General features: G+C 42.2%; 1 protein-coding gene across 2 annotated transcripts in view; it reads right to left on the bottom strand.

Moving 5' to 3' along the window:
- Positions 1-14,284, bottom strand: part of rev3l (REV3 like, DNA directed polymerase zeta catalytic subunit) — a 63,578-nt gene that overhangs the window by 11,100 nt on the left and 38,194 nt on the right. For both annotated transcript variants that reach the window (XM_069514649.1, XM_069514651.1), the window contains exons 9-20: positions 13,329-13,474; positions 12,731-12,859; positions 11,795-12,017; positions 11,177-11,319; positions 6,201-10,041; positions 4,146-5,086; positions 3,959-4,044; positions 3,615-3,740; positions 2,564-2,756; positions 2,234-2,345; positions 1,863-1,978; positions 569-687 (exon numbers count right to left, since the gene is read on the bottom strand). In XM_069514649.1, the coding sequence (XP_069370750.1) occupies positions 569-687; positions 1,863-1,978; positions 2,234-2,345; positions 2,564-2,756; positions 3,615-3,740; positions 3,959-4,044; positions 4,146-5,086; positions 6,201-10,041; positions 11,177-11,319; positions 11,795-12,017; positions 12,731-12,859; positions 13,329-13,474 (6,175 nt within the window). The remainder of the gene's footprint in view (positions 1-568; positions 688-1,862; positions 1,979-2,233; positions 2,346-2,563; positions 2,757-3,614; positions 3,741-3,958; positions 4,045-4,145; positions 5,087-6,200; positions 10,042-11,176; positions 11,320-11,794; positions 12,018-12,730; positions 12,860-13,328; positions 13,475-14,284) is intronic.

Raw genomic sequence — 14,284 nt, forward strand, 5'->3', positions numbered from 1 at the left:
ATGAAACATCTACTGTCTTTACAACCACTAATCAAAGGTTGAAGTATCTGTGTGAAGATGATTTACAGAGGATTTTAAATTCTGAGGACATTAAAGAATCAAGTATTTAACAAGAAACCAGAAAAGACAATCAAAAAAGATAATGTTGTGTTGTGTAATGGGAATACACATGCATTTCATCTTTATCCTTTTATTAATCTCACAACCCCTTTGAAACCACAGTTTTAAATCACCATTTTATGAAAATTCAAAAATCGAAATGACTGCTGGAATCAAGGGCCAAACATTTTTGACATCAAAAGCCTCTTAATTTCAACACAATCATTTCTCTACTTATGGCCACAATAAACAAAATCCCACTGAGCTCAGAGCTGAAAACAACAGACAATGTTGCACTGTGCAGGCAGAAGAAGAGAATGCAAACTCAAGACAATCCACTGCAGCAAAAAAAAACACAGCGGTGAAAATCCTGCCTGGAAGAAGGAATGAGAGAAAGTAGGTCATGAGTCATGCTGCTGGCTGACAACAGTGTGTGTGAGCGGGGTGGAGGTCATGCCAGGACACCTGCCTCAGTCTTCATCACCCTCCACAGGTTGAGGGTGATGCGTCCGATGATGTTGATCTCAGTCATGGTGTCGGCTCCGTACCCGTCCCTGTCTGCAGTGAAGCGGTTCTCTACGGAGTCACCTGAGGACACGCACAGAGCCAGACAGACAGCTGATTACAGAAGAGCTGCCAGAGGCTCTCCATTCAGCTGCTACACACACACACAACAAAACAAAACTGTACCAACAGATTGTGCTCTTGTGCACAAATATTGTAACATTTAGCGTTACTCTCTGGCTGTGGGTAAAACAAGAGCACAGGGACACCTTCTTCAGTGAGACTTTAATGTCTGCTCCAACAATAGGACAACAGACATTTTCCACAACTCACTGTTAGATGATATGACTTCACGTATCTAAATCATCACTCACATCAAGTACACATAAAGTGCACCGTGTTAATTAGTGTGTCGTCTCACAGGACATACGTATGTTTGTAGTTATATAAATTCTCACAAAACCGATCTGCAGAATAAATCCCCAAGAAAACAAATATCATCCTACATAATTAACACAAAAAAAAACAGGGCCAGACATTTGGTATTACACTACCTACATGTGTATGTGCACCGACTCAGACACTAACGCAGTCAGAGTTTGTCAGATATACACAGGTAAATAGGTACTGTAGTGACCTGGTCCTTTAACATGGACGTGTCTACTTAAGAAGCCGTACTTCATTGTGTTCTCTACCAATTATTAATCAGCTTTCAACAGTGACAAACCAAAATGCTGCTTGTATTAAATCAATTAGTTATTAACGAACAATTTTACCATTTCCGTGAAACACGTATACCATATGTATACACAACCTAAACACTTAAGTTGAGTGAGTGGATATGTTGACGATGTTTCTAACACACGACAGACGCAAAAATTAAAAGCAAAAAGCAAAAAAATATCTCAGGATGAAAAAGCGGTTCCACCCATGAAGAGGTCAAGGGAGTTGTTGGTGATAAGAGTCGATGCCATTGTTGATGTGCTGGGAACAAAAACATGCGATCTCCGCAGTGAAATTAATATGTTACATCTTGCCTCTGTCTGCTACACCAACCCTTACCTGAACACTCCTGAAATTTCTGTGTTGTGAGCGTGTCTGAGCTGAAAAATCTCCTGCTGCATTGTTCATGCGTGAAAGGCAAACTGCAGAGAGGAAGCCCGGACCCATCCGGACATTCTACGGATCTCATGTCTGACAAAGCCTATATTTAAGCTTCTAAATGAACTGTAAGCACCAGCTTTGACAGCCAACCCTACCTGGCACACGTGACAGCTGCTGACATAGGTCCACACCAAGCACCTTGGCCCGATGGAGCAGGTAGCCCCAGGAACGCATCTGCACCTCGTATCCTAGCAGGATGTCAGGGTCATACCTGACAGAACACAGACATGTTAGCAGAGAAAGTTCACTTTCATATACTCAAATCAAAATACTGCACATAATGCTCCTATTATATCACTGACATTTTATTTAAGACATTCTCATAAATGATAATGTTTTAAAGAATCACATATTAGTGTCTGGCTATGCCCCCTGTCAAACTAAAACACAGCAGAGGATCAGGTCTATTTACAAAGCTGTAGCAATATGTTCAGGTCCACTCAATGAGAGCACTAAATACACACACCTCCTCATGATAGAAATCAGCTCCTGAAACAGCATCTTCTCATCAGTGGCATATTTCACCTGCAGCCCGGACACGCCCGACCTGACCAGCAGGGGCGCTGTTTGTTTGTCGCCTGTCAAGGGGATTTAAATAGACTCATCAGTCTGACTGATAACAAGCACCAATAATTTAATTTGAAAAATTGTATACAAAATATTTAACACCTAAATAACTCACAGTAACATTTAAACTTGGCTAAATCTCAGTGCAGAGAGAGGAAAATACAGAAAAATGGAATCCAAAGACTCAAAGGCTCCAATGGAAAGGTTTTTGTGCAATGAAAGACCTCACCTTGATCACAATTATGACAATCTTTGTCCACCACAATGGCACCGGTCAGAATGGTGCTTTCTACACTTTGCAGGGGAGCATCAAAACTGAGGCAGTAGAATAAGGCACATATGGGGTCGAACTCAGGGTCAGGTTCTAGGTCACGGCGGGTCCTTGCATGGAGCTCCATGCCCATCAGTGTTAGATACTGGACCTGAGGAGAGAAAACAATGTTGTGTGAAAAGGAAAAATATTTCTTAAGCTTTTATCTTCAGACTTGGATTTTGCAGTTATGAAATCTTCAGACTTCTTCCAGATACTACCCACTGGATTCCACCCCACTGCTCTTGGTGTAGCAGCTCATCTGGTAATTGTAGTTGCAGGAATACTCTCGGGCTACTGCGGCCATGAATACTTCACCACTTGCTAATGATTGCTTTTTATTTGGTTGAGTGCATAAATAAGCTTCTTTTACACCGATGCATCCACTTAAAATCTTTATGGATAAGTGCATCCATTAATTGCCAGTAATATTGTGTGTAATTCCTAAGAGACTGCATAAGTTCCATGGAGGAAGGGATTCAGAGGAGGATCCATTTAAATATAAGTTTGTGTCCTAGAAGGTACTAAATACACTCTTCTAAAACCATGTGCTGGATGAGGATTAAACCTTCAAGTGTTTTCCTGGAGTATCTGTCCTCAGCTTTCTCAACACTATAAAAAAAATCTGATGCAAATACAGGTGTCATTGATCCCAACAAATGTGCAGGATCCTCACGTTGTTACATGGCACTGACATAAACAGGCCGGGTTTTTTTTAAACTTACCAAAGAAAGTCTAGCTAAAACTTAAGACATAATTATTCAATGAAGGATGATCTCACATTCAGAATAAGTTAACACACAAAGTTGACCACAAGTGACACCAGATTTCAGCACATTTTGCTACCAAAATAATATTGAGATTCAATCTCCAAATTCTGCATGATTTAAACTAACTTAAAAGGAACAAACAACCAACAAACAGACAAGAGACAAGTGCCTTTTCTAAGAAGAGTCTGTGTGCAGCTCACCTCATGCAGAGCTTTGGCATCCTGCAAGTTCTGCATGCTGACTTTGAAGCCATAGGAGTTGGCTATGCTGGGCCCTTCAATCTGAGAGTTCTCTTTCTTTGGCACATTCAAAGCAGCAAACTGGTTCTGTGGAAGACAACGAGAAATATCTACATGAACAAGACAACACAGGCGCATCAGATGAAAACATTCACACCTATTGGGGTTCAAATCATGAAGCAAAATGAAAAGGTGGGTGACTACGCTCAACACTACACACTGGCATTCTAACACTGTTTCCTTTATCAGGCTTGACCGGTGAAATGGTGACTCAAGTGGTGAGAGGTTGGAAAACAATGCCTGACCTGTATCTGTGTGTTCAGTAACACTCTTCTCAGGGGGCCTGTCTGGCTTCTCCTCCTCTGCTGGAGTCTCTCAGAAGTGGGATTCTCTGCAGCAAGTGAAGCAGCATAAAAGCAATCAAGTTAAGCTAGTCACAGATAATATCCTTTGCCCTGTGTTCATTTGAGGCTTATGGTTTGGATTTCTTACCCTTAGATATGGGTGTACTGCACACTGGCTCCAACTTCTCCTCTCTTCTCTGCCTCCTCCTCAGGAATGGGGTACTGTGAAGAAGGTGTGGACTTGTCCTCCCCTCGTCCCTGTTACTAAGATGAAGGGGTGAGAGACTGTAGCTCTCTCCTAGTCTCTCCAGGGAGTTAGAGAGCCTAGGTGACAGTGGTTCTGGAGAGTTTTCACTTTCCCTTTTTTCGCTGAGCTGCTCTGGGCCTGAGGGGCTGGGCTGACAGGACTGCTGCCATGGAGGCAGCTCTGGGGACTCTGGAGAGATGGTTTTATTATCATCATCATCGTCGTCGTCATCATTGTCTTTTTCTTGTTCCTCCTCCCGCTCAAGATCCACAGCACCTTCATCTGAAACTGGACTTTCTTCTGAGGATTTACTAAGAGAGCCTGTGTTCTTCATAGGTGATATGATAAGGGACAGGCTCCGTTTCTTTCTCCTTTGACTTCTGATGCTGGAGAGGTTCCCACTAAGCTCAAACGTCACTGCAGAGCAGCAGGAAGCTGACGGCTGACCGAATTTTTCAGTTTTTTCCTCCTCAACATCCATCCCTGCCTTGTTGTTATTCAGCAGCCCTGTGTCTCTCCTCCATTTTTGTAAACACTCGTACTGTTTCTTGGCTTCCAGCCACTGGCGCACATGCTCTCTGTTTGGTGGGTTTTTGCAGGGCAGGAGAATGACCTTCTTGTCACTGGCTGAGGAAGGGTCAGACTCAGTCTGGTGTTTACTTGCCACTGAGGGTTCAGCTCCCTGGGCTTGGGAAGATGAGGTAATAGTGGTGGGCGGGTGTGTCATGACTGAGAAGGCTGTTTTCCAGAAATGGAGGCCCTCCAAAGACAGGTCTCCACTGAACTCAGATAGCTCCTTTGCCAGTCTGGTACCCACCGTAAGTTTACGGCCACCAACCTCCCTGGAGAAAAAACACAGGGGCTTGTGATTGACTTATTTATATTTCCTAAATTAATGTGATCTGATTACTGAAATAGAATAATGCAAAATCTTAAAATGAACAACATGGGACATATTCATCATATAATCATTAAAACTATAATTTAGTCCTCTGACAGAGTGATGACCATCACACAAAAATACTTCATGGATATTGATGAAATTAACCAGGCACATAGGGGGACCTGATGAATGTGTGCAATCTGGTGCAGATCCAAATAAAAATCTAGATCTAGTGAAACTAATGTGGTTTTATAAAGAGACAGTTTGGCCTTGGTGGCAGTATCTACTCTACTGAGTGCCATTCTAGTTATTAAGGTTAAAGGTGCCCTGTGTGGTTTTGTTTAAAGCAAGCACGTAAATCCACCGTATGCTAGTTATAGTATATTAATTATAGTCTATATAATAAAATTTTATACAGTTATCCTTATAAAACAAGACATGTTACTCCTGCTAGGAGTGGTACCTTTGGTAGCCTTCAGTTGTCATAAAAACTCAAAAGGTTTTTAGTTTGTCCAGTCTGGACTAATGTAAAAAACATGGGGGCCTCCATAGAGAGAACCCCCTCGATGTAATGTAAAGTATTTAAATTCATACAATTTAAATGAAACGAACTAGTGAAATCATCATGAAGATTATTCTACATTAAATTTCTGCCAATAGATCCCTTTCACCTAAATCTGGTGAAAAAAAGGTCTCACTGGACCTTCAAGTCAGCAGACTTATTTTTGTGCCAATCTAGGGACAGATATAGGATTCGTTAAAACTATATCAATTTCTCAGGAAGTAATGTCTGGATCTTATTGTAAAAAATCGGACATAATTATGGTGTTGAGATCTAAGAGTTTGTATAATCTGGTGCAGATTATCAAAGTACTTTTATTTTTCTTTTAAAGAAGACAGGTATTTGTGGGACATACACATGATTAAATAGACTAATATTAGCCATGTTGATTAATTGTTTGTACCCCTTTTGACACCCCTTTTCAGATGATGTTTTTATCTATGCATATTTCATTCACACACAACAGAATAATTATTATTAAAGCTTGCGGCGCTGGTGTAAATAGTCTTACATTGGTTTCCCAGGGGCATCAGATGGGTCACTGCAGAAGGGCTCCTGGAAGGTAGCCTCTGATATCTCCAGGTCCAACAGAGTGTTGAAGATCTCTTCCCGGCTTGGTGGGGACATAAGGGGCTTGAGAATGTGGGCTCCACCTCCTGCCCCCCGCGGCAGCTGGCTTGCCCTCACCTGGGACAGTGAGCCGATGGATCGCGGGGAGCTACTAGGTGTGGTGGAGGTGTGTCCGTCAGTGCCTTCTAGAAGTTCCCCTGTTGGTGAGCCCTCATGGTCAAGAAAGGATGCTGAACTTAAAGGTAGTGGTAGGACAGGATCAAAAACTGAGAAGAGCAGCTCTTTTCTCTCACAGTGGAAGTCTTGAAATGGGCTGAGGGTTTGGGCTTTACAGAAAGAGAAGTCCAAGTCTTTGCTCTTTATTCTCTCAGAGTCAAGAAATGTGAGGTGATTAGTTACAGGCACCCTGTTCTCAGATCTATCAAAGAGGTCAGGACTGGCAGGTCTTGCTTTGTGCCAATCTGAGCTCCTTTGGAGCTCATCTCCATAACCAAACAACCTATCGTTTTTTTTCTCAACACCCAGTGTCTGAGCTGATACAGCTTCCTGGCTAACATCACTGAGGAACTTCACTGGTAAGTTTTTATCAGTCAGGACAAATTGGCTACCGCTGTAAGGGCTGGAGAACTCAGTCTGATCAATAGCATTTATGTCAAAGTTATAGTTGTGTGGGAGCTCTGGTGACAAGCTGTCCTCTATTAAGTTGCAGGTGTCCAGACCTGGGTCTGACAGAATGAGGGGGTAGTCGTCTGACATATTGCCCTTGTCCGTAACATTTGGCTGAGTATTGCTCATCTTGCTTTTCCTAATTCTGGGCTTTTTATCCTTAGGGGTGGTAGATTTTGGGACCCTGGGTTTACGATTAGTGATGGAGAGAGCTTTCCTGGTTTTAGCTGGTTTAGTTTTAGGATCTAGAAGTGCTGCAGCCTGAGTTATGGCAGTGTAGTGGCTCTCTGTACCAACCACTTGTATGGGAAGGGTCTGTGCCTGCTGCCTCTTCTGGAGAAGCTGCTTGAGAACAGCCAAGCCAGAAGGAGCCTCATGAAGGGGTGGGGTCTCCCCATTTTTAAGGCCTGAGTGTGGGGAGGTGACTGCTGGTTGGGGATCTTTATTGTCTTCTGGTAAAAGTTGACCAAGCAGAGGAGGTGTAGGAGCTGTGCACTCCTCCTGTGAGACCTCTGCCTTTACCACAGTGGTCTGGCAACTTTGTTGCTTCAGCTGAACCGGTGGTGAAAAGCTTTGGTTTACTTCCGTTATTGAAGTCTCATGGTCCTCAACCTTTGGTTCTAATGACTGAGCAACTGAATTGGAGTTTGATATAGATGTTGACTGGGAAGTGCCCTGGTTGTTTTTATCTGTGCTCACTGGCTGCTGAAATGAAGGGACCTCCTGAGAGGAGTTCTCAGAGGGAGGTAGTTCATCTTCTGAGAAAAGGAGCTTTGAGCTGTCTTTACTTAACTCATGGCTTTTGGGTTCCTCAGGCTTCTTTTTGCGAGACCTTTTAGGTTTTGTGGTGGTTGTAGAACTGTTGACTGTACCTTCAGCAACATCTTTAGCCTTTTTATTCTGCCTTGCAGCACCAACATTCCTTTGCCTTAACTTCTCTCTTTTGGGCTCACCTTGCTCTGGGGGCTTGGTAACTGACTTGAACATTTTTCTTTTACTATCTGCAGCTTTCTTGGATCTGACAGTTTGACACCTGTTTTGTGCTCCTTTGGTTGACGACACAGTGCTTGACTTGGGAAAAGCAGAACTAAGCGATGGGTCACTGAGTGGGTTTTTCAGCTGCTCAGAGCTGTCCAAAAAAGGGTCACTTGGGGACCAACAACGTGGAGGGGTTGAGTCTGTAGGGCTTGGGGATCTATCAGAGAGGTAACCCAACTCTGCCATGACATCTGTATACTCAATATCCTGGTCATCAACTCGCTCACAGTAACACGGCATGGGCGGTAGTAGAGAGGATAGAATTGGGCCTCTCTGACTACCTTTAGTCCTTTTAACACTTTCCCCCAGCCTGACTTTAGGTTTAGTGGAGTTGGTGACTATTTTCTTACTGGTGGAGGTGACCTTTGCCTTTCTTTTGGGCTGTTTCTTGGCCTTTGGCTCAATGATAGGAAACCTGACTGCAGTGGATTCTGGCACCTTAGGCCAAAAATCCTTGAGAGGAGCCATTTTATTGTACAGCTGTAGCTTATCTGGTGTCAGCAACACCAACGGCTCCTCAGCATTTATTTTGGACATTTTCACCATCATATTTTTCTGTCCTTTAAACCTGTTGATAATAATGTACTTGATGATGACAGGGGGTTCTTTCTTGCACCGTTTTTGGTATTTTACTTCCTGCCCACTGCAGACATTGCTGCCCTTGAGCTTGCTGCCCTTGACTGAGGCTGCATTTTTAGAAGGAATTAAACTTGATTGTTCTCCATCCTCACTGTCATAAACCATCTTCCGTTTGGCCCTCAGAGTGTATTTACTCCCAGGCAGGGCTGAAGCTGTGGTATCTGTGACTTTATTTCGCAATGGGCTTAACCTATCCTCTGCAGCTTCTCTAGTCTCCTCAGAAAAACAGAAAACAGTGGGGGAGTTGGTGGCAGGCGGCTGTGAAAGCTGCTCTGTCCTTTCATTTAAACACTTCTCATTCGTTTCTGGTTCATCTTCCATGATTGGCTTTTCCTCTGTGATGAGCCCATCTTTCAGTGGTTCAGCATTGTTTGACTTTTCATCTGAATTTGGCATCTCTGTGTCCAGAGTCTGTGTACAAGCAGACGTGTTTGAGGTGAGGCTAGTGGTAATGTGGCTGTCAGAGGTAGAGCTTTCAACTATGTTTAATTTGTTCCTTTGTCCTGTCATTCCTAACCTTCTTTTTGTCACTTTTAGCCTAGACCTGCGAGGCTGGGCCTCTACTGGTTTACTGCAGGAATCAGTTAACTTTTTGTTCCCAACTTTCTTCCTACTAAGGCAGTTTGAGAGGATGACACTGGGGAAGAACTTGTAGTGTGCTTCCTGCTGGGCCACAATAGTCCTCTCCGTCTTATTTTCCTGATAGTCCTCGTACCTGATTTTGAGTTCACCAACATCTCCCTCCTCACTGTCCTGGCCCATTTCTTCTTGCTGAGGATCAAGGAACGCAACCTCCTCCATGGGTGATGGGGCTGAGGACATATTCCTTATGATGGGGCTATTATTTGCCTTCTGGCTTAACTCCAAATCTGTCTTCAATGAGCAGTTTCTCAGCTCTGAGTAACACAGAGAGAAGGTCCTGTGGTTCTGAAGAATGGACAGACAGTTTGTTTCTACATTCTTTATGCTGTCATACTTCTTCCTACTTTTGGCCACCTTTCCATTACCAAATGGGAAACTTTCTAGATCTGTATTATCCAAGGCTATAGAGGGTTTCTTGTCATAGGAGTAGAGGGGACGTATGTCCTCTTTGTTAACACAAATAGGAGACACCTCAGGGTGATTGACTATTTTACAGGGGATAGGGTGTTTGACTGGTGGGATGTAGGGGATTTCTTTATTAACTTTGAACCCTGTTGAACATTCACTACTGCTGTCCTGGCAGCTTTTTGATTGAAAGTGCTTGTCAAGAGGTTGCTCTGTGTCCAGCATATGAACTGGTCTGTGCTCAGGGTGCTTGCACTCCAGAAGTATCTTAGCTGATGTAGGTGGCTCCAGGCGGACTGTCTCCCCAGGTAAGGGATTTCTTTTCCCAAGCATCTTTTCTGTGACTATGAGAGAAGATTGTGTCCTAGGACTACTGTCCGTTAAGGAGGAATCTATGGATACAACAGAAGAGAAGAAACAATGTCTCATTTGTAATTAACAGATGCAAAAAATAGATTAAAATCCCATTTCCTTAACTAAGATTTAGTTTCAAAATACAATTATAAGACAAAAAACACAGTTGTACTGATGATGTGGCTGTTTTGTCTTTAAATCAGGTGAATGATAAGTTGATTTGATGTTGGAAAATATTGGCTAACAACACTGAATAATATATTGATACTACAAAACAGATGTATTGTTCGCACATGTACAGTATATGCTTATTGTGTAAACATGACTGGTTACATATGTATGCAAAGTACTTGGGTAAAAAAATTTAACAATTGCACACACTGAGGTGGCCCGCAGCTCAGAAGGGTCATAACATTGAAGAACATTTACAAAAACGTGAAACTTACATACAGTAATGGTGTATGGTAAAAAGTCTTGATGATCACTCGCTTTACAGTACATCCAATCTTTTACACATATTTATACAGTTAATTTACGTTTCTCTATCATACATCAAGGATACTTTAGTGGTAAGTATGTGAACTCTTTGGAATAACCCAGCTTTAAATGTTAGATATAAGTTTAGACAAAAAAATGTGCTTAAGCTAAGAACACACAAACCATTATAATTTTCCCTGTCTTTATTGAACACAACCATCAAACATTAACAGGACTGGAGAGTACTAAGAGAATCCTTGGATTTAATATCTGGTCAAACCTCCTTTGGCAGCAAAAACCTCTAGCAAAGCTTCTGGTAGACCTGCATAATGGGGTTTTTTGCCACTATAAGATGACAAATGACAGGTACACACAAATATATTACAGTGTATTAAGATTTTTTCTGTCACAATGTACCAATCTTTCACAGCCACTGAAAACTTCATAATAATTTGAACTCCAGGGGATCAATTAAATCAGCAAACTGTTTCAGTACTAAATGACATCTCTGTCATAAAGACCTTAGATCATATGGCTAAAACCTGGTGTCAACCCAATTTTACCTATGCAGCTGCTGTATGATCCACATTCTGATGTGCTTTATGGAACATGAATCAGCAGGAGATGTAAGATAAGCGTCAAAGCAAACTGTCATTTAAGTGCTGTCTCAGTGTATCTCAGCATGAGATGACTCACCGCTGTTCTCATCTGCCGCCCCATCGAGCTGGGGAATGGACAGGTTGGTGAACAGAGAGTTATTCCCACTCCATTCCATGTCTTCATCAGAGGACTCCTGCTGCTCCTCACTGAAGCCTTCCTCTGCCTCCTTCACACCTGGCCTGTACAGACAGGAAAGACAGAACCCCTGATTAGACAATGAACAGGTACAGCTCCTTGTGGACAACCTTATTCTGACTGCTCGCATTTATGCTTAAGTAAGAGCTAGGCGAAAAGGCAGCAGATTATTTACTGTGAACGTCTAGTTGAATTTTTGTTAGATTAGTTTTTGTGATTCACTAAAGTTCTGACAGGTCTTTGTACTGTGGTGCCTGACTGCCAGATCGTCCCTGATCGGACAATCGGATTGATTTCTTGTTGGTCAGAAATGCTTAAGTGAATATTTTCATGAATGCAACCATCTAAATGGAATAAAACAGTTTGGGAATTGTCAAAAAGCAGAAGTCATTACACATAGTTGTGTATGACTGATCAGTACACTATGATCATCTAACACTTTAAGGTATTACCTGAGCAGGAATAGAAAGTTGGCAGGCTGTTTGTAAGGAGACAATGTGTATGACCAAATCAACTTGCCTTGGTAATGATGAACTCTCAGGGGCTTTGTCGTCCCATCGTTGTGACATTATCATGCTGAGCTCTGTCTCTTCTTTGTCCAGCTCCGGTCCTTCCTCCTCCTCATCACTGTTGCAGTGGTAACTTCTGGCACCAGGAAGGGACTGGGAATTCTGCCCAATGGAGAAACCATCGTCCTCCAGGCCAGCCAGCAAATCGATGATGGCGTGGTCTTGGCTGCTGTCTGCACAGACAACAAAAAACACAGCATACATTAATTAGCTGCAAGTCACAACTTTAAGTGTGCCCCTAATTGATTAAAATTACTCAATTAGAATGGCCAAACCTATTCTTTGTTCTAATGGTTTTCCCTGTATTCCCCTGTATTTTCCCACTTATTTTCAATAAGCAGTAACCATTTTATGTGCTGCTGATGCACTCTGGGCTACTTTCAGTTTTGCAAGAATGCTCTGAAAAATGTTCAACTCATAGGTCATTGACGGAATTTTCACATTGTCCAATTGGAAGTTGAAATACCAACAGCCTATCGCCCCCTCTAAGGCCCTCAGCCTGTAGCTTGTGAATCGTAATACAAATCTGTTAGTGTGCTGTACAACAAAATCACTATTAGGCTAAGGACAGGTGTTTCAGTGGTTGCCTCGCAACAACAAAAATGTAACACAATGCTCTTTTCTAAAAAGCATAGGCTTAAACAAGGGCAGCTGTCTGATAGGAGCCTCTGTAAGACATGTCATTTATTGATATCTTCAGGATAGGCTGGGATAACCTATTTAGAAATACTATCAAATTGCAGTTTATATAGTGGATTACATAGGAATTACATATTATATGGTTTTGAATGTGAATTCACATTTTAAGAACAATAGAAAATAGAAAAGAAAGTAAGAGTTAACAGCTCAGAGCTGTGTGTGGAACTGAAGAGGTTGTTTACCGTACCTAACAGGGGTGAGTGGTTGGATGTTTGGGAGAGCGGGAGGAAGGTCTGACTGTTCTCCAGAAGACTCAAGATGGCCTCCTCATCAACCACAGCCTCCTCGGGGATTTTAACACTGCTTCTCACTGAGTCTGAAGAAGGGAAGCAGAAATGAACACTTTCAATGCATCAGAAAACCCTTGATTGAAAAAAAAAAAATAGAAGCCCTCTAGTTTAGAACAAGTTTAATTTGTGGGTCTGTTGTCCCTGGCAGTTTCTATGCTCCTGCTGTAGACTTGGCAAAGAGAGTGCCTGCAGATTAGTCCGTTGCTAATCAAACAGCATCACACTTTCAACCACTGACACAGTAGGAATGATGGGGAGAAGGAAAACAAATGTCTGTCTCACCAACTACCTCTTCTGTCAAACACAGGACACCCAGATAGTAACAAGAGACAGAATAAAACTGTACTTCAATGGTAAATCCAACTGAGTTAAAATTTAACTGAACAGTGAATACTTGAGACAGCAGTCCACACCAGAGCTAACACATTCCTTCTCATTCAAATATTGAGGCAATTGGGGGTGGTCTCATTCATCCAAGAAGTAGGTTTTCCTTACCTGACTGAGAGTCCCTGTGCACCTCCACAGCGTTAGCAGGGGTACACGGAAGTCCCTCTGGAGTCAGGTCATCTGAATGGAGAGTGAGGTCACCGAGAAAATCCTCTTGTTCCTCCTCCTTGTCACCCATGGATGAAGCTTGTGTCCTGAGCAGAGATAGAAATTGCACACAGAACAATTCAGAACACAGATTTAAAATTTCTACATGATGAATAGTTACTGCTGCTGTTACATATTTTATAGTTCATTGTCGCCTAAAAATATCGACAACAGAGAGAATGCTAGTTATGGCAACTGTAACTTTGATAAGATGTAACATCTTAGAGGCCTTGGAGTAACTGAACTAAGACAAAACAGATTAAAGTTCTCTACTGTAGCTAGTGGGACATTTAACTTATGATAGATGCATATCAAACATTTCCTTCATTTCCAAAATCCTTGGAAGAGTTGCCATCCAGTTGTGTGATTATTGTGATGGATTCTAAATCCTGAATGGAAATCTTAAATCACTTTTCATGGACTTGTCCCTATACTTGTCCTGCTGGATCTTTTGTGCTGCATTTGACACCATAGATCATTAGATTTTGTTACAGAGACTAAAACAACATGTAGGAATTAAAGTAACAGCACTAATTTGGTCATACAAATCATACTCAGTCTGATTCAATCAATCAATCAAATTTCATTTCTATAGCCCATATTCAAAAACCATAAGGAGAAACATTCTCTGACCAGATTCTTTAGCTTGGCCCATAGCTCTACTGTGAGGAACCTTGGAGTTATGTTCAACATGTTACATGTTACACTACAAAGCTTCTGTAGTAGGCTGCTATCCAGTCCCTGTCAAGGCATGATCATGCATCAATTAGAGAAAAATGTCATCAATCAGACAGCTTTGAGCCTCTCTTCTGACCAACCTGTTGTTGCTAAAGGTTCAGAAAGAAGCATGAATGAGA

The sequence above is a fragment of the Paralichthys olivaceus genome, chromosome 19 (genome assembly GCF_024713975.1).
Source record: "Paralichthys olivaceus isolate ysfri-2021 chromosome 19, ASM2471397v2, whole genome shotgun sequence".
NCBI classification, from domain to species: domain Eukaryota; kingdom Metazoa; phylum Chordata; class Actinopteri; order Pleuronectiformes; family Paralichthyidae; genus Paralichthys; species Paralichthys olivaceus.